This window comes from Cyanistes caeruleus, chromosome 26, assembly GCF_971803275.1.
Source record: "Cyanistes caeruleus chromosome 26, bCyaCae1.hap1.1, whole genome shotgun sequence".
Taxonomy (NCBI): domain Eukaryota; kingdom Metazoa; phylum Chordata; class Aves; order Passeriformes; family Paridae; genus Cyanistes; species Cyanistes caeruleus.
This window is the reverse complement of record NC_141726.1, coordinates 2,370,237-2,394,003: the sequence shown is the minus strand read 5'-3', so window position 1 is coordinate 2,394,003 and position 23,767 is coordinate 2,370,237. Positions and strand designations below refer to the sequence as shown.

Below are 23,767 nucleotides of genomic sequence, written 5' to 3'. Positions count from 1 at the left end.
AGACTCTCAGTTTGATATGAAAAACTATTCTGTTGTGTAACTTCTTTTAGTCAAGAAATAGCCCCGTGCACAAAAAGCTGGCATTGCAGTAGGCTGGAGGCAGAGTCAGGCAGAAATTATATAGCTCACTGGAAAAAAAAAGAAGCATGTATGGACAACTGAAGAACAGACTCACTGAACTGAAACTGAATTTATGTTGAATCTCTCTCAAAATTTTCTTAAGGGTTGTTCTTCACAAAAGATGAGAGTAACCAGCAAAGGCACTGTGCTCCTGATTCAACTGCCCCAGGGTTAGGATGATGATTTGTTGCTGAACAGAGCCTAAGAAATCAAAAGAGCAGCAGGCACCAACCTGAGCACACCTGGGACTCACTCTACCCTTCGGAGAGGCCAAGAAAACAGACTCAGGAGCCAGAGCCAGCAGCGGCTCCGACTGTGCTTCCATGTTGTGACACAGTGTCTGCAACACACTTGAGTCCTAGTGGAATTAAATGAACAGATCTCTTAGGGGCACAAGATACTTGTGCCCCGATGAAATAAACTTCCCCAAAGCTCCTGGAGGCTTTAGTAAGAGCAAAACCAGGCACCAGCTCCTCATCAGGTATGTGACAATCACATTCAAATCACACTGCAGATAAATCCTCTCCCCCAGCTATGCCATTTCCTCCCCCCACAGCCTCCTTTCCTGGGCTCCCTTTTAGTGCATGGTTAGTAGAGACAAGAGAGACAGGAGAAAATTAGAAACCCAAGAAGTTGTAACAAAGACCCACTTGCTGCCAGTACCTTAATCCCAAACCTAAGTGATGTGCAACTGGAGACAAAGTAACCCCCCTTTTCCTTTTAGAAATCTTTTTGCACACGAGTAACCTTAACTTCTGTGTTCACATATGACAAGCAAAAGTGACAGACAGTGCAGCCAAAACAGTTCATATATAACTTAGCTATTTCTTTTTTTTTACCTTTTCTTTTTTTTTAGATAGAATCTCAAAGGTGGATGTACCTGGGACGTGACTAAGATGACATCCGTGAAGCAGAAATAAGCCACAAAACTTCCAAAGAGGAAGGAATAGGAATCGATCCTTCAGTTTCTGCTTCTAAGGAGAAGGGTTTTACCCTCCAGGTGCAAAGGAAAATCTGGAACATCTTCACTTAGAGAAGTTGCTATTCATACCAATTTCTTCCTCACCCTGCAGTAGTGCTTCAATTGGAATTATATTAGATGGGGTTTCAGGGCTTTGGAGGGACAGGAAGTCCGATACATCCATGGCACTTAACGTTTCAGTCTGGGAGTCTGAAGGGTTAACTATCTGACTGCTCTGCCCACAAGAAGGAGGAGCAGAGGAGGAAGGAAAGGTCTTAGGCTGCAGCTGGGAAGCTGGCTGCTCCAAAGCTTTTGAATCTGGTGAGGAACATTCCTTCTTAACGGTGGAGGTGGCTTTGTCCTTGGCAGAGTCTCGGCAGGCACACTGGCACTGGCAGGCCTCCTCCTGCTTTATGATAATAACAGGAACGCTGAGACCAATCTGCTGAACGGGGTTTCCTGAAGGTGAAACAAAGACAAAACACAATGGAACTACAAAATTTCACAGCAGGGAGAGAGAAATCAGCTTTGTTATAAATTAGCTCAGTGTCACGCTTACCTGTGTTACCAGCTACTGGTAATGCAGTGGTAAAAAACACCTTTTCTACTTTTGGAACTTGTGGCTTTAAAGAAAAAAAAAAAACAAGAAAAAAATGTTAATTGACTCAAATCAAATTTCTGTTGTTCAAATTCTAAACAGCTATATACATATTCCAAAGAGACACACAGGAAAACTGGGCTCCAAGTCTTGTTTCAGTGGTCCTAAAGACTGGGCATAACATCCCCCCCCATTATTTGCTGGCAAACTCAGCTTTAGGGTTTTGAGAATTTAATGACTGAATTCTTAAACACTGCTCTGTGTGTTCCCACTGCCTGTACTTGCAGCCACTCACTCATGTCCACCTACAGGTGAGAGCCCAAAGTGGCACTGATATTGTCAGAGAGAAAACTCTTGAAGTCTCAGCTATCCAGATTTACTGGAAAACCACAAACACTTTTCAGAAAAACTCTTTTCATTGTCAATCAAAATTAGGCAGAGACAGAGATTACAAAATGCCTAAACACAACCTTTACAGAGCCTTTTGTGCTTCTATGCATTAAAAGTAATACATTAAGGCCCATGTATATCCTCAGGCCTGGTGGTGCCATGTCCTGGATAAACACACTGATACCTGCTGGAAGAAGTCCACCACGAGGAGAAAGAGGAAAACAAGACCTTTCTGAACCATGGGTTTTTCTGTGCTCTACTTATTTCTCTGTCTATTCTAGGGGTTGCATTGGTGACATGTATACACATTAACATGACAAGCATTATACACTGCATCCTAGGGTTTATCTTACAGGTTTGACCCTCTCCCTTTTCAAAAGTAAAGGCTCTGGTAGGAATGGTTGAAGCTGTTCCAAAGCCCTGATGGATGTACTGACCATTTGTTCTTGGCTTTGTGAGGAACCAGTGGCACCATTTAAGATCCATTGTAAGTTCTGCTCTCCCATGACAATACTGGACTGCAGAATGGCGGTGCTTGGAGAAGGAGTAATGGTTATAGTGGGGTTACTGGTCAAAACAGGGTTTGCACCAACAGGCACAGTCTGAACTACAGCTGGCAGGGGCTCAGTGGCACTCGGGGCTGTAGGGGCAGGAGCCCCAGCAACCACTGACAGTCCCTGTACCATGGGCTGTGGCGGAGGCTGGGTGCGCTGCAGGAAGTCTTGGTGACTGGCTGCAAACGGTGTGCTGTGAGGAACAGGCACTTCTGGGGATTGTAAAACAGTTGCAGGATTCGCAAACGCAGCTGGCTGTGAGCTGGCTGCTATGGAGGAGGGAGCAGAGGGTGCTGCCGAGGCTTGCAGCGCTGCCTGTGCGGGCTCAGGGAGGCCGAGCTGCAGGACCAGCGGGAGGGACAACGAGGCTGCGTCTCCTGCTGGGGGCGGGACCGCAGCGGCTGACTCTGAGTCACCGTTAAACCTTTCAATCAAGGACGCTGCTGAAAGAGAAACAGAAAAAGTATAAATACATCCCTCCTCGTTACATCTGAATGACATGCTTTTTTAATGAACTTATCAGCTAGCTGATGGATTTTTTCCAAGTAAAGCATTACCACGTTCCTAACTTCACACTAGTGCTCAGAAACAATCCTAGACACTGAAATCTAAAAGTAGTTGCAAATTCAGGAAGTTGGTACTTTTGGGCCTACACTGAGCCTGATCAGGCTCATCAGCTCTCACTAATAAGCCTTTTATCAGCCAGGTTGTGTAGCAACTTCAAGAGGGAACCTTGAAAACAGGATGACGTCAAGTGCTTGAGAGCTCCAGTGCCAGAAGTGCAAGACATGTTCTGGGTCACCTCCCCTGTCACCGAGTGTCACACCATCTGTGTACACCATGCATCCCAACACAAGTGAATTTCAACACTGAAGTTCTTTTTGCTTCATAGAGCTGGGCATTAAGCTTCAGTCTGAAATGCTGAATTCAGTACATGCATGCAGAGCTGTCAAAAAGTTCTCTTTAACAGCAGTGCAGATACAACTGGTACCTGTCTGCCGAGAGTCATCCTGATTTGCAGTGTGGTCTGGGCTCTGAAACATAGACTCAAAGATGCTTGCTGGTGAGATTGTGCTGAGGTCCTGTCCCTGTGTCTGACAAATAGAAAACAAAGAGGAAGACATTACACAATGCAGTATCTCAGGTCTCCACAAATCCCATGTGCATGTCAGAAACATTCTGCCAATGAACCAGCCACTCTCAGGAAAGGCAACATATATAAATCTTACATGCTGTAAATTTACACCTAGGTTTTATTACCTGTAATCAAATTTACTGATATAATGAGCAAACCCCTACAAAAATAAGTAACTTCTTCAAAAGTAAAATATATTCCTCGGCACTTTGTTTAACCCTTATTTCTTGCAGTACTCCATCAGAAACAGACATTAATTGGCTGCTTGCAGAACCTTTTCTGGAGCAGAAAAAAATAGCTCCATTTAGATTGTATCCTGGATTATGCAATTCTAGTCACCCACACTGCTCAAGGAGCAGAATATACACAAGAGCTGCACCCTCCTCCCACACCACAGCACAGAGAACAACACAGTCTCCTCGGCATCTCATTTTCCTCTATGCAAAACCTAAGCTCAGTCAACACTTATCAAGAAGCAAGAATACTGTTATGGTAAAATCAGATGCAGAGCTCCATACAGCACTAAACTAAACTAAGTACTGCACATTTTGGAGGACAAAATCAAAACTCAAATGAGAATAACTCACTTGATTAGAGTTCTCCCGCAATTCTGAATCTGTTGATATGAGGCTTAAATCACTCAGACAAAGTGAGTGACTTGTATCCTGTGAAAAAGAAAAACAATCTGAATTATATTAAAGTAATTATGTCAGAAATGTTTTAAATTACTTCTGAGAGTCCATACTCTGCTTATATGGGACCCAGGTCTCAGTTTTAAAATCAAAGGAGAAAGACTTTTAAGCAAAGGATATTTAGCAGCTATCAAGGATTGTTAACATCCCTGTCAAAGTACTTCCAAAAAGTCATATAACCCAGAATTCTAAATTAGCAGAGGAACAAATCAACTTTTAGAAAATAAAAAAATTAATCCAGTGAGTATTTTTAGTTAGTATCTCTTTTACTTGACATGTTTACCCCACAGTATTGATTCCAACTGAAGCACAGTTGGAAAGCAGCCTGATGGATACAACTGCCCACATGCACATGTGGCAAAGGGAGCACTTAAAACTCTCTTTGAAAATTCCAGTCTTAAATGTTACACCTTAGGAACAAGCTGCAGACCAAATGATTTCTTCTCCAAGGTACGGTTTATACCCACCTAACACAAAAACATTAAGCAAAAGTGCTACTAACCTCAGACACATTGTTATTGGGAAGTGCATTATAGGTATGGCCCTTCTCATGACCTTTCATGTGACTCTTGAGACTGTACTGGGTACTGAAAGTCTTCTCACAACCATTACTGGGACAGAAGAAGGGTTTCTCCCCTAGAGGCATCACAGAACACGTTTAACAGACTTAAAAACATCATATCAGACACACACTTATAAAGCATCTGGGAGAGCAGTATTTCATACAAACAAGATGTTTACTGCTCCTTTACACATTCAGTATTCCTGGGAGTCCTGCAGGTGAGTGCTTCCATTTCACCATGGGAACTGACACACAACACAGTATTTAATTGTTATGCATCATTACTGATACATTTGTGAAAACATATTAATAGAATTCAAGACCTGTCAAGCATAACTGAAAATCTGAATTGGCCTGACTCAGGTGCAGGAGTTTGCATTTGGCCTTTTTTAACTCGTGAGGTTCACATGGGCACACTCCTCCAGCCTGCAAAGGTCTCTCTGGATGCCATCCCCTCCCTCACACATGTCACCTGAGCCACTCAGCTCAGTGTCACTCCTATGTTATATGTAACCATTAATTCATATTAGGATTCTGAGAATTAGTATAAACTGAATAAGCTCAATTAAAGAAAATTAAAAAAAAACCAAAACCCAGAACTTACCAGTATGTGTTCTAACGTGTGTTTTGAGGTGGTGGCTTGCAGCAAAAGCCTTCCCACAGCCATCATGCTCACACCTGAATGAGGCATCACAGGGGAGTCAGCATCAGCTCCCTTCAATGCATTAACTACAGCCTTAAATCATACTTTGCTATAGTCCCAGGACTCTAAAAAACAGGCCCAAATCTAAGCTCTGTCAGCAACCAGGTATCTCCCAGCACCTGCTGTACATGCTACACACATTATAGCAGGGCTCTGAGTAGGACTTTAAAACCCAAGCATGAATGCAGTATTTGGGGGGTCTCCTTCATGGAATATACATTGCATCCCCACAGAGAACAGCAACGTGCTTTAAAAGATGCTCATCATGGCATAGGTTTATGTTTAAAAAACTACCTTAACTATTCTAGTCTTTTAGGACAATCACTGCACCCACTGTTGAAGGCAGCTGTGGGAGCTGGAGAACAAACATGCTCCAGTGCCAGCCTGCCACCTTCACTTATTTCTCAGGAGAACACCATTCCATTGAGAGCAGTAACAGCTGCTTTTTGGCACAGGTGCCTCATTGCCTGAGCAACAGAAGCCAGAAGTGCCATCCAGCTACTCACCGAAATGGCTTTTCTCCTGTGTGTGTTCGAATGTGCTTCCTCAGGTCACTGTGCGTTGTGAAGTATTTGCTGCACCCTTCTGATTCACAGTTAAATGTTTTCCCTGTGTGAAGCCTTTGATGTGCTTTCAACCTAAAAAACATGTCAAAAAAAACCCTCTTAGGACTGGTAGGATAAGACAGCTATGGCCTGAGGCAAGCAAGCCATTCTTTCAAATGTGCAGGACAGGATCAAAGGCTTAACATATCCTAAGCAGAAGGCAAAGAGCTCATGGAAGTGACTGCTATCAGTTCCAAAGTCATCCAATAAATCTGAGAGACGCTTGTGTTCATGCACCACCTCCAAAGCTATTGGATTATTAAGAAGTCACCACAGTTCTGTCATCCTACCCTTTGGACAATATTGCCACACTTGAGGGGTTTATATTCATACCTGTACATGGGAGAAGCAGAACAATTGCATTCAAACACAAACAAAAAGTAGATGCAACTTGCAGAGCATCAGTAGCCATAACTACAAGAAAACTTGCCAGAACCTTCCACCTGTATTGTTGAATACCTTCTCACCTGTACACAGTGCTGAACCCCTGCTCACCTGTACACAGTGCTGAACTCCTTCTCACCTGTACAGTGCTGAACTCCTTCTCACCTGTACAGTTCTGAACCTTCTCTCACCTGTACAGTGCTGAACCCCCTCTCACCTGTACAGTGCTGAACCCCCTCTCACCTGTACAGTGCTGAACTCCTTCTCACCTGTACAGTGCTGAACCCCCTCTCACCTGTACACAGTGCTGAACCCCCTCTCACCTGTACAGTGCTGAACCCCCTCTCACCTGTACAGTTCTGAACTCCCTCTCACCTGTACAGTGCTGAACCCCCTCTCACCTGTACAGTGCTGAACCCCCTCTCACCTGTACACAGTGCTGACCTACTCTCACCTGTACAGTGCTGAACCCCCTCTCACCTGTACAGTGCTGAACTCCTTCTCACCTGTACAGTGCTGAACCCCCTCTCACCTGTACACAGTGCTGAACTCCCTCTCACCTGTACAGTGCTGAACCCCCTCTCACCTGTACAGTGCTGAACTCCTTCTCACCTGTACAGTGCTGAACCCCCTCTCACCTGTACAGTGCTGAACCCCCTCTCACCTGTACAGTGCTGAACCCCCTCTCACCTGTACACAGTGTTGAACCCCCTCTCACCTGTACAGTGTGTTGAATGCTTTCTCACAGCCCTGCACGTCGCACTCAAACGGTTTCTCCTTGGTGTGCACCCTGACGTGGATTTTGAGGCTGTAGGAGGTGAGGAAGGCCTTGCCACAGCCCTCCTGGTTGCAGACGAAGGTGTACTCTCCCCGGTGGGTTTTCTGGTGCGTGCGCAGGTTGCCAGCGGTGCTGTAGGTGCGGGGACAGCCCTCAAAGGTGCACTGGTAGCGCTTAACCTGAAGGACAAAATGCTACATGCTTAATCATTTTTAATAATTTCTGGAATGCAGACATGGATGTAGTCCTTTGATGCAGTCAGACATCAAAGAAAATGCAACAGATTTGGATCCCAATGCCCCCACCAAAAATTTACTGCTGCTTTGTTCTCTGACAACAACATTTCTGCTGTGCTCTGTGAGGAAGGAGTGGCACATGGGAAAGCAGCTGGCCTTGCAGAAAAGGAATCTAACAGAAGGAGGAAAAGGAAAAACATAATCCAAAATTTTCCTAGCTAAAAATCTGATAGAACAGTTGGAAAGAACATTGAGGAGCCATCAAATCTGCCCACCACCTGCAAGTGCAGCACCTGCATTTTGGTCTGATGCTTCCAGCAGAGACAGGGAGACAAAGGAAAATGCACTGTCACAATCTCAAACCCACTGCCCTGGGGGCTGAATTCCCATCAAATTCAGTTGGCACTGAGCCTGAGCATAACAGTCTTTAACATCTCCCATGGTCTAACCACCAGTCCATTCATTACTTCACTTTATCCCAAAACAGCCTTCATTGAGCCTTGTTCTTTCCTTCTGTGGCTACTGGAACAGTCGGTGCCTGAAGGGGAATGGATCACATCAGGTCACAAGGACACTCAGATACAGGTGTCACAGATTTCTCAGTAAGCTATGGAGATCCCTAGGACAATTTCACATGGAACTAGATTTGGTACCTTCCCCACTTCTGCAACAGGCACAAGGGATCGTTTAGAATCTTACAGTGAGCAAGTGGTAACACCTAATGAAATCTCATCCTCTCTTGTGAAGCAGAAGGAATGCAGCCCCGATCTGCCTGAATAAAGTTATCTTCCACCATTAACTACCAGACTGATGGCTTTCATTTGACTGTTAAAGTTCAGAAACCTCAACACCTAAAGGTGACTGAGGAACCCAGGAGAGAACTTGGCAAGTCCCGCCAGCTATAAATCACATTCTCCATAACAAAAGAGAAGTAGCTTCTTGATTACTTCCGACCTGTTTTGTAGGGGACAAAACTGCCAGCAAGACTCCTTTAAGAAAATTTTATAAAGCTGAGTGATCTTTTGTGTATCTCAATCCATGGTCTCTTGTTGCTCCCACAACAGGTTGGCATTCACCCTCACCTTACCTCAATAACACCTTTGTATTTGGAGAATGTTAAACCCTCCTGTGAGAAACACAAGAGACCTTTACACGGAGCACAGAAATACCATAACTGCTGGGTTTGGCTGTGATAGAGTTCATTTTCTTCACTTGTATGGAGCATATTCTGGATTTGTGCTCGACACAGAGCTGATGGTATAGAGATGGCTTGTTCTTAGTGCTTCTCATCCCACCCTGCCAGCTAGGGGCTGGGGGTACACAGGGAGTGGGGAAGGGATGCAGCCAGGACAGATCCAGGAATATCCCAGACCATGTGATGTCATGCTCAATATAGAAAGCTGTGGGAGGAGGAAGGGGAAAGATTTAGTGTTCCCCAGCCTCTGTGAAGCAGCTGGAGCCCAGCTTTCCCGGGCATGGCTGAGCTCTCACCTGCCAGGGGAAGCAAGGAATTCACATTCTCAACTAGTCGCTCAGCATTCTCAGAGAAGGAAACAGTAATTTCACCCTAAGCAATTTGCCCTTAGCTTACAGCTCACATCAGGCAGAAGTCACCACTAAATGCCCAAGAACTGCAGCATGGTAACAATGCAGTTAGGAAGTCTGGTTGTGCTGAGGCAGCCACAACACGTGAGCACAGAGCAGTAACACACCAACATCAGAACACAAATTTTATTACTTGAGGAGGGCACATCATCCTTCCTCAGGATCACCAGATCCAGTACAATTTGTGTATCAGTGCTGAAGTACATGCTCCCTGTTACGGTTTTAAGGCAGCTGGAAATGAACACTTTATAGAACATTCCCCACAGTACTTCCCATGGTACACAAGGGATCTGACACAGGCAGGAACTACCTGAAAATCAAGAGAGGATTCTGTTAAGCTTTCTAGGTGTTTTCATTTAGGTCTAGAAGAAAAAGGACAGTACTAATTACAGATTAAGCTGTTTGGTTCCCAGCTGTCACTGCCAGTGTGTAAGGGAAGGTGGCAGCAGCAACATCAGTTCAATGGCCTGAACTCTGACAATGGTCTTGCAGAGCTCCCCCTCCCTCAAAGGCCAAATCTTTATTTCACAAAACCTTTAGAGCACACCACAGGCAGCAGCAATATCACCACCACATTCTGAGCAAAATCAACCTTTCTGTGAAGCACCACAGTATTTAAATCTTTCACATTAGCACATTAACACACTGCACACTGCTTATACACACAAAATCATCGGAGACTGGATTGAAAGCTTCACAGAGACAGCAGCAAGAGCTCCAGGCTGCGACAGCACCCAAGCACAACAGGAAACAAACAAGGCAGCAGAGGCCAAGCCCTGGACAGGCAGGACAGGGCCCAGGGACTTTGAGGCCAAAGGCTGTGGCTTTTGGCCAGGGACAGTGAGCTGCTGCCTCTACCAGGGGACACTGGAAGAGACGTGATCCAGCACTTACCTCAGAGATGGGAACTCGTTGTGCAATAGCCAACAGGGCTGGAGGAAGCAGAGCCTCACACCCTGGTTCAAAGTCTACAGTAACTGCTCTGTTTGCCTTTAACTCTTCCTGAGCTTGCCATATTCCCCCTAAATGGCTACATTTTCTGTGTCATCGCTGAACAGAGAATAACTGAATTTGAAATACAAAACTGTAATCATGTTTGTTCTTACCAACACAATTACAGTGAGAGATGTATAACAAAATAAAGAAAAGCCAAAGGTAACTAAAGTGTAAAACCCCCTTTTTACCTTCCTAAATGTCTAAGGCTGACCTGAAAATCTAAAACAATTATCCCAAGTGTTAAAAATGTTGTGGGCATTTTTGAAGTACCAAAGAATAGAGCTGCTGATTTTCAGAGATGACCCAGACACTTGGGAGCTTTAGAGGTTTCCTTTCCTTACCTCCAGACAACTTATAAGACCTTTGAAACTGCAGGAAAAAAGGCCTTTCACACGTGCTCAGGGCTCAGTGCCACTGCTTTCACATTATGGTATCACTGCTCTCTGTTCTGGGAAATTAATTCCAGAAACGTAAAATAAATTCACATAAAGCATTTGACTAGGAAATTCCATGCCTTACAAGCTTTCTCTAAAATGCAAGAGTGAAAAAATTAAGTCAGTTTAATTGCACATGCAGCCATTGACCCTGTTTAGCTTCTACCCCCTGATCTGGGAGCAGCTCAGGGCCCCATAAAGAGAAAGTGAAATACTTGAGCAGCTCCGGGCTGCAGCAGCTGCTACCTTGAGTAACTGACAGAAGGAGACTCAAACAGGCTCACTGAACACACCTCAGTCCAGAAAGTTCCCCAGCTGCAGAGCTGACCCCCCCCAGCCCCACTTCCCCAGCACTAAGCCACGATGGTGACAGCTCTGTGCTGATGGCCAGGACTCAGTGTCACAGCCAGGACTGCCACTGCCACCTGGACTCCTCACCCCTCACATAACTCAGGCAGGCCAAAAAAAGGAGCGCTAAACTGTCCCTGAGCTGGTGTTCCAGTCAACTTCCCTCTGATCTTGCACCCAAAAAGAAGAGTGCCAGGACAAGCCCTCCCCACTATGCATCGAGATGGAATTCATTAGGGAAACAAAATTAAGAGTAAACTCCATTTTAACCATGCAGGCTGACCTGTGCTTTCAAAACACATCAGATGGCAGTTTGAAGCTTCCCTCTTCTTGTCACAGTCTCCCTGTGACACAGTAAAACTAGAAATAATTTAAAATATGGCATCTCACATTTGGTACTCCAGCTCCCAGCAATGGCCTGGCTCTTAACTGTGACCTGAATGTGCTTTTCTTGAGAATGTGGCCAGTCCCAGAGTAACAGCTCAGGTCGTTTCAGCTACTTCTGAACTCACAGAGTAATGACTAACCACAAGAAAACCTGAAGATCACTAAAATTGCACACAACACTGACACAAACGTGTCAGTGCCACACCCTCCTGCCAACCAGTGTGACAAAGTGCCTTCTGGCAGGTTCCTAGGGCAGCAGGTGGTGTCACAGGGAAGAGGGATGGCGCTGGCAGCTCTGCTGGGATCTCCCCAGATCACTGCAAAGCTGGGGGTGACAATGAGAGCAAATTTAGTGGAGGGCAATTCACTCCATTATACAAAACCCCTCAAAAACGAACAGAACTCCTGCCCCTCTCCTGAAAAACAGCCTTGGGAAAGCCCATTTTCAAAGCCTTTAAGGTGCACGAAACCCAGAATCACGTTTAGCTACTCACTTCTTTACGCTTGGTTTCTGGGCACTCAGACTGCAAAGTGAGTGTTGCTCCTTCGATGTTTCTTGGCATGGGAGTTGAACCAGGATTTATTGTTAGATGAATCTGATCTGGAGAAATAATATGTTGCACATAACCCTGTGACATCCCTTCATGATCTGCTAATAAATGAAATCCTTCTTCGTGACCCTCGGGTAAAAAAGGCAAGTGATCACCACACTGTCCTTCATCCTCCTCATCTTCCAGCACACTGTGGTCCTGCTCTATGAGCACAGTTGTCCTGTCATACACCGTCCCGGACGAGGAGGACACCAGCCCATTTTTGTCAGCAAACTTCGTCATATTTTCATCTTGGGCTAAGTCGTCTTCCTCCCCTTCATAGTAGATGGCGTTGTCCTCGGGACTGTTCTCGCCCATGGCTCCGCGCCTCTCACCGCGCTACCGGGAGCTCCGGCTCATCTGCAACACAAGGACGGGCGGGGGGTCAGGCGGTTCGGCCGGCCCGGGCCCCGTTCCGCTCGCAGACACAGCCCCAGGGCCGGTGGCGGCGGGCCGAGCGCCGCGGTCCCGCCCCGAGCGCGGCGCTACCCCCACCCGGCCCGGTCCCGCGAAGAGCCACTACGGGTGCCTGCGCGAGCCGCGCCGCGGCGGCTCGGCCCGTCTTTCCTCCCTTCCCCTGTCCCGTTCCCCCCCGCCCGCTCACCGGGTGCCGGCGGCGGCTCCTTCCCCGCCCCACAGGCACCATGATCGCCGCGACCCCGCTTCCGCTTCCGGCCGCGCGGGGCACGCCGGGAGCGCCGCGCCCGCCGCGGGGGCTGACGGGACGGGCAGGGCGGCCGGAGCACAGCGCCCCCGCGCGGCCGCGCGCGCCTCACGGCCCTCAGCGACACCGGGCACAGGCCGCGGAAAGATCTTTTTATTTAAATAGCAGGGACTTAAAAACTCTCGTTGTTTTAACAAGTTAAATAAAATACAGTGTAAATATCAGCTCTCTTTTAACTTGCCTACATACAGCTAATTGGGAAACTTTACGGACTTTACAGCATAATCAGGTGTGAAATTGCCTGAGCTCTGGCTTCAGAAGCAACAGATTGTATAAAATACTGTGATATCAAAAAAAAAGCGCCGGTATAATGTACAAAAAATATTTTTACATTAATTCAATGTCTAAAAGTCAGATTAACTGCATCTGATATTCATGGTAAACCATCTTCTCTGACGAGGAACTGGTGGATAAATTGCTGAGCTTTCCTCTTCTCAGCTATGTCAGGCGTGGGATGTCCAGGAGGAGGTCGGAGCAACAAGCCACCAAACACGCTGGCTGCAGGGAAAAGCCACACAGACATACAGTGAGAGCACAACACCGAGGGCCATGCCACCAGCCCCAGGGAAGAGTGCCCGGCTTGGGAATGGGACAGGATAAAGCTGGTGATCCCCACATCTCCTGCTCTTCTATGGAATATTCACTTACAATAAAAGGTTCAAAGCAGTACAAGCCATGACTGCACTCAGGTATGAAGTGTTTTGTTGCCCTAACCGTGCAGCTTCTCTGAACAGAGGGTTATTTTGCTTGCCTTACCAAGAATATTCACATCCAAATGGTTTTTCCCTGAATTCTTCAGTAGCTCTCGTAGAAATGCCATCAGACATTTAAACACATTTTTGTGGCACACTGGTAGATTGGAGATAATCTGAGGAGGGAAAAACACCAACATTTATATTGCAGACACAGCAATGCCTTCCAGCTGCATCCACCCGCAAAATCCCCCTGTCTGCAAGTGCCAACAGCTCTTTATAACCCAGAAGCACCAGCTCCAGATCATTTCCATTAACAGAGGATTAAGTTACTGAGAGCAAAACCTGGTGAGTGGTGTACCAGAGAGCAGTTTGCCTCCCCACCTCTGGAATCAGAGCTGGTCCCTCAGGGAATCCAGCAGTACCTGGCAGCTCAGCCCGTAGTTGCTGGCACTCTCCAGACAGGAGCTGTAGAACCTGCAGCAGATGACAGGCTCGGGCAGACTCTCCAGGAAAAGCAGCAGTGCCTCTGCCACTGAGTGGTTGCTGCCCACTGATCCAAACATGGTTAAGGAACAGTCCTATTTCTGAATGAACTTTTGGTTAGCTGTCCCAGAACTCTGCCTACAGCTCGCAGCTTTGGGTTAATCCCCTGGTCTCCACACAAGCTGCTGCTGGTAGCATTTGGGCACTTGTTTAATTCATTGGCATCACCAGGACTCAGCAGAGGAAGACACAGAGCCACGAGGAAATGCAGAGCTCAGTTACACCAGGAGGAGAGACAGCAGCATAAAAACCTCTTCCAGTTTTGGCACTCTGGCATAGTGAGCCTTCCCGGGCATCAGTCTAAAAGGATACGGAAAGTATCATACATTCCCTTGTCCAAACAATCTCGGATTTGCTCAAATTCAGATCTGAGGCCTGGCTGCTGAAACAGGTCCTCCTGCAAAGACAACCCTTTATCAGTCCAAGGAAAATAGAAGAACTTTGGGTAAATGGAACAATGTCCTTATAATCTGCCTGGAAAGTCTCTCCAAATTGGTGGTTATCACCCAAATATCAGCACAAACAGCTCTAGGAAGGCTGTGGCACTGCAGTAAGAGCAGTGTGGAGGGCACTTGCTGATGCCTGAACATGTAGACAGGGTCACTAGCACCAAACAGTACAACCTGGGGTATCAGGACCACTTATCTCCCATGGCCTTTGGCCAAACACCAGCTTGTGGTGATTGCCATTACCAGTATCTTCTTCAAAACTTAACCTAATGCAAACATCTCATTTTGTATTTCCAGTGCCAACCTGCTGGGAAGCGTTGCGATTCAAGTGATCCACCATCATCCACAGCTCTTTTGGGATGTCCATGGGCTTTTCAGCTTGGGCAGAGTCATCACTCATGTCTACTGGCATCAAGGTCTGAGGGACGGCAGTGTGGGCAGGAGGGAGACAAACAAAAGGTAGTTCTTATTCAGCTCAGCAAAAATACTTCACAAGGGCTATACCTGAGAATTGAGACTTCTTAATAAAAACAGACAGGCCTTAGCATCTAGTTTTAATGCTCTTGTGTGTTTGGAAGGGAATCTTGTCTTTAACTCACAAGTCTCCGAATGGATTCTGCTGACATGTCCTGGATTGGTTCCCTCATGTAACACAGTGTATGGATGGGAGACCCAAAGCAACTTGGCAAATAGTTGCCTGTTACGGATAGAAAATAATCCTTCCCTCTGACAAGATGCAAGACTAAGATATCTTCAAGTTTTTCCTCTCCAGAGTTTAAGCGAGTAGCTGTTGATTTATTAACAAACACCTCCAGCTCAACTGTGATCTCAGCATCTGCCAGAAGATGATAAAAAACCCAGACTCAGTTACAACCAGCATTAAGCCTGCAAACAGGCACAGCACTCTCAGAAGTGTAGAGGGAGCTAAGCAAGAAGGGGACAATATCAGCTCATTAATATGAGACAAACAAGGAGGAGCTCACCTGAGAGCAAGAAGCCCTTACTGGGATTAGCAGTCAGCCACTCCTTGCAGTAGGTTTCCTCATCTGGTTTGCTGATAAATTCGAACTGGCAGGGCACTTGGCCATTGCGGATTGTAAACCTCTCTACCTGCAGCTGCATGTATTTAACGTCCTCAAAACAGATCTAGAAACAAATGACAGTCAACATCATCAGCCAATTCCACCTTGCTGAGCAGCAATTCCTGTCCTATGGTTTAATTATTAAGCTGCAAGACAACTAGATTAACCTCTTGCTCCCACTCCCATCTCTTCCAGGATTGCACAGGATCACACTTGCTTACTCTGAATGTCAAAATCCTTTGTGTCGGGGGCCCTTTAAAACAAATGCTGCCCTCAAATAACTACAATAAAATTAAGAATGAGATAGCTGTAGCCTCAAATGTCCCCTGGGCTTATCTTTATAGTCCCAACACACAAAGCAAATGCTGGTTTGTGACCTTCTCCAGATCCTTGCAATTTTACATTTTATGTTTGAAAGCACAAATCAGATCAAGGGTCACAAACCACCGTTTTACTTTCTCTCCTCCCACCTCAGGGAATGACACACCCTGTGTTTCAGCCTTGGACTGTGAATGGAAATCACCAGCATCTAAATAGGAACAGAGATTCCTAGGGCTTGTAAACAGAGAGCAGCTGGAAGTCAAAATACTCTACTTTTTGGAACCAGACCCAAGGGTCTAGGATGAATCTTCTACTGCTGGGGTCTAGGGCTGCTCAGTTCCTTCAGGGAATGCTGGCACATGACCATGCCCTACCTCTCTGCGGGACAGGGTGACCGAGGGAATGTTGGCATTCTCCAGCTTATCCAGGGAGCGGACTATTTCCTCAAAGGCTTTTCGATAGAGCTCTTCATTCACAACCTTCACCTGAAAAAGACACACACTGGACCAGCTAGCATTGACTGTGCCTCTGCAGGACAGCTGGAACACAGCTGGAAACATGGGAAGGAATTTGATTTTAGCAGCACACTAGAGTATACAACACAGGGAATGGGCAGAGCTGCTTGGATTACTCATCTCCAAGGTCTTCTCATGATCCAACAGTAAAAGACCTTGCCATAAATAACAAAAGTCAGTCAGTACTAGATCAACCATTTTTTTTCCCCTCAGAAAAAAATAAGAAGTTTGACAGCACACTATGCAAAAGAACACCGACAGATACTCAGGTTAACTGCAGTATCATTTACACAGCCCTTGCCTACTATGATCAACAATCCAATCTCCATATCTGACCAGCCCACCTTTCAAACCATTGTTCTCTGGATGCCACAAAAGCAGGAAAGAGAAATCAGCACCCAGGGGATGAGGTCAGCAGAGTTACTTCATCCAGCACTGACATACCTACCCCAATATCAAACACAGAGCTCACTGGCTTGTGGTCACTGAGCTTCAGAGCCATGTGGCTGCGATAGCTCAGCTGGGCAATGTTCTGTCCTTTCCAGAGTATCCGATCACACCACGCTGGAACGCGACACTTCTCACTAAAACAGAGGGGAAAATCACCATTTCCAGGCACACTGCAGATGCAGTAACAACACAGTGCAGAACATCGCTCACCCAGAGATCAGGGTTTCCTGCCATGGCCTGGAGCTCACTGTCTATCAAAGTGGTAATTTTAACAGTTTCTTTGCATAGATATGAAATGTTTGAGTGTCTACTATAAGGTATCTGTGGCTCATGCTTTACTTCCTGGTTCTTCAAAGGTGCAAGAAACAATTAACATCCAAAGCAATTCTCAGGTATTTTTGACTATGAGAGCCATAAAAATAAAAAGTCAGGCTCTACATTTAAAGTTTGCATTTATTGTTTTCACTGGCAGCTGCACAGATTTAATTTCTGCACTTGCAGCTGAAATTCCTGGTTTGCTAAGACTAGAGGAGTTGCTCTGTGTATAGAGCATTACAAGAAGGATGGTTCTTGCAGGCTTTTGAAGAACAGCATAGTTGACTCCATGTCAACCCTGGCTGGTCTCACCTGAGTAGGTACAGGAGAGATCAGCAAAAATGAGATCCTAAAAATTTTGCTTGGGGAAAAAAAACAATGAACCAGACAAAAAAGAATTAAACTAGCTAAAAGGATTCATTAACTTTGTACACCTCTAAGAGGAAACCTGATAGGATTATTACTGGGGAAGAAAATAGCAGGAGTATCTGACAAATAGCTGTGGAAGAAAAACAATGCAAATAGATGTAAACAGGAGACGAATTTTGGAGAGAAGGGAGAGAAGCAGAAATAATCTCAGAACTGTTCCTATTTACAGACATTAGATCTGCAATATTTTTTAGCCTTGTTTTTATTTCCATCAACCATTTGTAGCATTACATCTGAGACAATCACTGTACCTTGTGTCCCAGTCATCACAGCCAGTATCATACTTGTATGTTGGCTGGAAAGAGATCTCTCCTTCTGTGAAGCCTTCAAAGGCTGCATTTGCCTTCATTTGTCTCTTCAGCTACAAAAGAAGAAAAGATGAAAACTTTAATTTTGGATAATCCCAAGCACAATTTCCATGTGGAGTAAGAGGGAGACATTGAGCACAGAAAAGGTCAAGGAGTCGTGTGGTTTGTACCCAGCACCCTCAGCACCACATGCAGGTAGGTGAGACATCAGTACCTGGTCATACTGGCAAAGCTCTAGAAATGCTTTCTCCTCTACAAGCTGCTTCACTTTTGCCACATCCAGTTCCTCCAAACGATAGTTGAGGTCCCCCAACCATAGGATCACACTGAAAGAGAACACCACAATGTGCAGAGGCCTGGAGCTGCCCAGAGCGCAGCCAGCCATGGACAGCAGCTCCATTCTGCAGCTCTGGACTCTCCCCATCACAACCCCTCTGATGAGCTGCTCTCATCAAGAATAACAACAGTGAAAACTTAAAAGAGCAGCTACCTTTACAATTTTTGCCATTATTAATCACTGTTCTGCATGCTTGTCACTGTCCCTTAATGGCTAGTGCTGTTTCTATTCCACAGCTGGGGAACTCAGTGCTTATTCCTGCCCCATCCACACTCCAGGCTTGAGAATAAAACAAGGCTTGGGAGAGCACAAAGTGACAGAACAGTGTGGATGAGCCCTGTGCAAACCAGGGAAAGCTTTTCTGGCCCCTCAGCTGACGTTTATGCCGCTGAGCCCCCCTCCTCACCCCCCAGCACATCCACAGAGCTCTCCTTTGCACATGCCATGATTCCCACAGCCAGATGGGAAGCGTACTCGTGTTTGCCAATAGTGAGAGGGGGCAAATTTGGATCCGACTGGCAGAACTGCATCCGAGAGCAGATGTCTTTGAAGTCCTGGTTCCTCCGCTCGTATTCCTCCGTGTGAGCTGCGAGGTGAGAATTCACAATGCACATGCTGGTGTTGTGGAATTTAAACCTGATGGCAACACCACCTTTGTTACCCTGAAAGAGAAAGGCAAAGACATTGGTCAGAAGCTTCTACACTGCAGATGAGTTACTAGCAGTGGACAAGCCAGAAGACTTTGAGACAGATTGTTTCATTCCAGAGAAAAAACATCCTAATTAATGATTTCTGCTTTGAACATTGGTGAGCACCTGGCAGTTCCCTCTTGCTGTGCCCTGAGCTGGCACGGGGACAGGACTATCTGCTTCTAGAGGCAGCCACAGCCCTTAGCTGGAGGAATAACCATTGCATCCAAGGAGGGTAGCTCTTCCAAATCTCACCCCTTCTCATGCATGGTTGCCATTCTTACCATCCTCCCCATGATTCCAGTTCCCACAGTCTCAACTTCCACCTCAGAGATGTTCAAAGCAAGTTCTGCCTTCACATACAACAGGAGCATGATCCCCACGAGGCGCACAAGTTTCACCTGAAAAACAGACCCTGGTCCATTCAATGCTGTAATGGAGGAGGTTTGCTGAGAGAAGGCACATCCATCTATAATATGAGTCACCAAAAAGAAAGTTTCAGGATCATTCAGTGCACCAGCAGGACTCACAGTGCACAGGCCCCCAGCAGCACAGCCCAGGAAGAAGCTGGGAGCAACATCAGTAAAGGAAGCTGAAGCCCAAAGCAAGAGCTACAGCACAGACACAAGCTCATGAAAGGAGATTCCCTTCAACAACAGAGAAAAGAGAAGAAGCAGACCTATGGAGCAAGAACTAAAACATAAGCAGTATTCCTACCAAAATGCCGTCATAATTAATTCCACCATACATTGTAGGCAGACAGGGAAGAAGGTACAAAACTTCCTATTCTCCTTCCCCAAGACAGCAGGAGCTCCCTTTAAATGGGGAAGCCTGGCTCTGTTTCCATCCTGCCCCTGCCTCAGCACACTGCCTACAGAACCTGCACAGCTTCTGAAGACACAGCTATTGAGAACAAGAGAAAGCAAAGGGAAAAGAGCCAAGTGGAAAATGATTCCACACTCAAACCTCCTCAAAAGCCACATTTACCTTTGCATATTTGGCATCTGGGTGAAGACTATCAGTTACAGCTTTAAACCATTCTTCTTCCTTCGGTGTGTCATTGAAAAAGAAGGCTTCTTTAGTCAGATCGAGCTCCTGGAAACTGTGTTAGAGGAAGGAACCCATGCACTTGTTTATAACTGTCCAGCCCCCTCTCTGGGAAAGAACTAAATCAGCTAATACTCATTAAATTAATAACTGAAATTAATAGCTGAAATTTATAACTGAAAACTCAAATTCAGTGTTCATAGATGTATGTTAAATGTAAAGCTAAATTACTGTCATTATTATATCAAATGGCATTAAGGATTTTGTCAGACTGAGAGGCCAAACCCTACCAGACCAACAACCCTTACCGGCTGTGGACACACCCACCCTGGAGCTGTGCAATGCACTGCACCAGTGCCAACATTCCTGTGGTGTCCTGGCTGAACTCCTCCGGTGACAGATCTGCCAGCACAGCCCAGGTTTGTGAGGATGGGCAGGGACAGGCACTCACCCCACGCAGTAAATGTCTGGAGGCTCAGCATCACACCTCAGCCAAGGCTGGAGGCTCTCTGTGGGAGACTGACCGTTCACGTTGTATGTCCCGACAAAAACCCTGCAAAGACAGTGACAGAATCCCTGAGCTGCCAGCTGCAGAGCCCAGGAAATAGCACTGCTATTAACCAGGGAAATAATGGTCCATACAACTGACATGTTGCCCGGGAAAACAAAGTTTAAATCCCTAAAATGATTTAACTACAGCTGCACCTTTACAGACACATTTTTACGGAAGGACAGATACAAAGTGTTATAAAACAAAAATAAGGCTGTTGCTGTGCAGTAGCAGGTTGAAATGATAAGTTCACAGAATGAGACACATAAAACTGTTTCAAACAGTTTTGGTTCTAATTATATATTTTACTCAAGCTCTTTCTTATGAGCTTATTGGAACAACTATATGGATAAGCAGTGGACAGAAATGGAGAGGGAGAGGACTGGAGTGCACAGAGCTGGTGCATTTCCAGACACTGTCTAAAATAAGCACAGAAAAAAGTGATTTCAGAAAGGCCATTTCCTCCACAAGAACCATGAGGTAAGTCTTGTTAGAGACATGAATGAAAATTCTGCTTTGCTTGTGCCTAAACATGGAAAGAAAATTGTTCTGGAAAGTATGGATCATACTTTTCTATAGAATTTGCTGTTTGTGGGGACGAGGGATGAAATAATAGATGAGTTATTCTGACAACCCGTGCCAAGTTACAACCCATAACAGAAAGTTCTTCTCAGGAGTGATCATTACCTGTAGTTCTGGATGTGTGTGTAGGAGTCCTCCCTTTGTACAAGCTGAGATTTAACAATAGTATCTCTGAGTCCAAACTTTGGTTCTGATAAGATTGCGGCCTTGTTCGAAGCCATGACACGAGAGGCCCGAACCTGTTCAGTTCTTATTTCAGGCTTGAGTTTGTTTTGCCTGCAAATGAAAGCAAAACCGCAGATGAAGCCCAGGCTATCCCCACACCCTAACTAGGATATTTCTGCCACCGAGGCCTTAATTCGCATTTTTCTGTCTGTTCACTAAAGTCAGGTAACATTTGGGATAAGCCAAGAAGACTGAAAAGAGCATTTCTTAGCAGGGTTGAGATCTCCAGATAAAACCAGTTTAAGTAACTAAAATAGCAAATGGTTTTCACCATCCTGGTGCAGCCTGTTGATGCAGAGCAGGCCTTACTCACACCTGGAAAATGACAAAAACCTGTACATCTTCCCTGCTTACTGGAGCAAGGAGAGGGAAATCTCATCTCCCTCTGCCTCTGCTCAGCCCTTCTGACCTCAGCCAGAGAATGAAGAACTGTGTTTGTTTATAAAACCTTCTGGTGGAAATCTTCCAGCTCTGCCCACAGTGGGTGGAGGTAAAGGTGGCTTTACTTTGTGTCTCCTGGCTCTGCAGACTCCTTTTGCAAAGGAACAATGCCACAGCTTGGAATTCCCACCAGCAATTGGATGGTATAAATTTACGGTCAGCAACCTGCATACCAGTGCCAAGGACAGCACACGGACAGACTCGGAATGCTTTGCATCAGAGTCCACAAAGTCCTGGGAACTGGAAAATGAAACTGCAACATTTTCAGAGAGTATCTATGAGAGACACAGTGGCTCTAAGCCAAAACTCTCTGAATTCAAAATAAACAATGTTAGCAAGTCTTGTCCCGCTAAACAGCCAAAATATGCCCAAACAGGGGACTGGAAGGATTGTCTCTGAGGGAGTGGGATGAAATTTCTGCTAATGTTTTGACAGCATGCTTATGCTGTACTTTGTTTTCTCTTAATTAGAACCTCCAGATTCTCATCTCAAAAAATTGCCAGCTTCTGCTCTAGACCCCCCCACCTGCGTGCACTGACCTGGGAATGCTTCTATCAGTGCTGTCATGGCTACAGCTCTGACTGACTGCAGCTTTTTTTCCATTTTGTTTGACCCCTTCAGAGCCAACCGCTTCTGGAAAAAAGAAAAACAACAAACCAACAACAGAAAGTTTCATTTTAAACACAAAGTGTTCTTCAATTTATCAACATGCTTATGTAAACACTGGCAAAAATCTGTGGGCAGAAAATAATTTAGATTTGTGTGGAAAAACAAAGTACCCCACAGTCTCTCTTTCAGCTATCTGACAGATTCAGCTTACTCTGACCCAGCTGTTCTGTGATGCTGCAGCTTCCCCTGCAGAAGAAGAAACGACAGGAGCCACAGAGAGCAGCAGAACTCTGTCCTCTGTGGGAGCACCTGCTGCTGGCTGTCCTTTACAGCTAAGCTGAAGCAGGACTTAGCAGCACAAAATCCAGGGCTTTACCCCAGGAATCTGAAACACTTATGTTAATAGCAGATTTTTCCTTTCTGAAGCAAGACAGGAAGTACAAAGAAGGGGGGGTGGGGGGGAAGGGGAAAACAAACAAACCCCACAGTACCATTTAAAGGGTTTCTACCTATCTGCAAATACCCAGCAAGGCACCTGGAGGGCCATAAAGACTCACAGACCCACTGAACCTCAGCAGAAACATCTGCCTCAATGCAAGCTGCACATTCCTAAAACACTAATAGGGCTGCTACAAATCAAACTAACCACGGGACTGACACTAAACACATCACACTACCTTAGCAAAATTTGACCAGTCTTTCAGCATTTTGTTTCATTTACAATATTCTGCTCCTACAAGTTGCAAAATAACAGTTAAAAAAGAGGATTCTGGGAGAGGTTTCTGTGTTTAAGACGCAAAACCAGAAATTTTAAAATCATGCTCCTTAGCTCACAAATCTAATGATGATGATGTAGAAATATTAAGACTGTTGGGTTCTAGGCATTCAGCTGAGCTTCTCCTCCAGTGAACACAACCCAGAAAAAATTAAGATGTTATTGCTGTCACAGAACATTCTGCAGAACAAGAGCACAAAACAGAAATAGAACTTGCAGTGCTTCACCCAGGCCCTCAGGATACAAACCAGATAGCAAGAAGTGGCCAGATTCTCAGCCTGGAAAACCTCCTCTGCCCAAGAGCCTTCTGAGAATAGACAGTGTAAGAGGATTTATCAGAGCTTGGACGCAGAAGAGCACATGACTGCAAACACACTGCAGATCACACAGCTCAAATGAAGCAGAATTGACCAGGAGCACACAGAGATGCAATGGGAAGTGTGGGCCTAGGGACCTGGGACACAGCAGTTTCTCCATTGAGAACTTAATTACTACTCCTTGGATCTCTGCAAGGTCTCCCAATAACAACCATGCAACATCCCTTGAGAGTGAGTGATGGGAACCAAACTGAACCTTCGCCTCAATGGACAATGGTTACTTTTG

General features: G+C 45.7%; 2 protein-coding genes and 1 long non-coding RNA gene across 5 annotated transcripts in view; 1 reads left to right on the top strand and 2 right to left on the bottom strand.

Annotated features, from left to right (window-relative positions):
- Positions 1-925: 925 nt before the first annotated feature.
- MTF1 (metal regulatory transcription factor 1) lies at positions 926-12,824 on the bottom strand. 2 transcript variants are annotated; one of them, XM_086863492.1, is made up of 11 exons: positions 12,683-12,824; positions 11,983-12,438; positions 7,423-7,661; positions 6,222-6,353; positions 5,617-5,690; positions 4,953-5,086; positions 4,346-4,423; positions 3,615-3,717; positions 2,507-3,063; positions 1,641-1,704; positions 926-1,540 (listed from the first exon to the last, which is right to left on the bottom strand). In XM_086863492.1, exons 2-11 carry the CDS (start codon positions 12,394-12,396, stop codon positions 1,146-1,148), a joined length of 2,190 nt encoding a protein of 729 aa, XP_086719618.1. In that variant the 5' UTR covers positions 12,397-12,438; positions 12,683-12,824; the 3' UTR covers positions 926-1,145. The 2 variants fall into 2 exon arrangements, with proteins under 2 accessions (XP_086719618.1, XP_086719617.1); XM_086863491.1 differs by having other exon boundaries at positions 2,507-3,066; positions 12,683-12,813.
- Positions 12,825-12,880: 56 nt separating this feature from the next.
- The window catches only part of INPP5B (inositol polyphosphate-5-phosphatase B), a 15,679-nt gene continuing 4,792 nt past the window's right edge, over positions 12,881-23,767 (bottom strand). For both annotated transcript variants that reach the window (XM_086863489.1, XM_086863490.1), the window contains 17 exons: positions 22,320-22,413; positions 21,220-21,390; positions 20,434-20,535; positions 19,923-20,037; positions 19,220-19,336; positions 18,721-18,908; positions 18,124-18,235; positions 17,853-17,962; positions 16,856-16,991; positions 16,267-16,377; positions 15,473-15,635; positions 15,089-15,324; positions 14,794-14,907; positions 14,353-14,437; positions 13,920-14,047; positions 13,559-13,670; positions 12,881-13,300 (listed from right to left, as the gene is read on the bottom strand). In XM_086863489.1, the coding sequence (XP_086719615.1) occupies positions 13,176-13,300; positions 13,559-13,670; positions 13,920-14,047; positions 14,353-14,437; positions 14,794-14,907; positions 15,089-15,324; positions 15,473-15,635; positions 16,267-16,377; positions 16,856-16,991; positions 17,853-17,962; positions 18,124-18,235; positions 18,721-18,908; positions 19,220-19,336; positions 19,923-20,037; positions 20,434-20,535; positions 21,220-21,390; positions 22,320-22,413 (2,219 nt within the window). In that variant the 3' untranslated portion in view covers positions 12,881-13,175. The remainder of the gene's footprint in view (positions 13,301-13,558; positions 13,671-13,919; positions 14,048-14,352; positions 14,438-14,793; positions 14,908-15,088; positions 15,325-15,472; positions 15,636-16,266; positions 16,378-16,855; positions 16,992-17,852; positions 17,963-18,123; positions 18,236-18,720; positions 18,909-19,219; positions 19,337-19,922; positions 20,038-20,433; positions 20,536-21,219; positions 21,391-22,319; positions 22,414-23,767) is intronic.
- Positions 18,171-22,513, top strand: LOC147649259 (uncharacterized). Its single transcript, XR_015279361.1, has 2 exons — positions 18,171-21,012; positions 22,251-22,513. It is a non-coding gene; the product is annotated as an uncharacterized LOC147649259 (long non-coding RNA).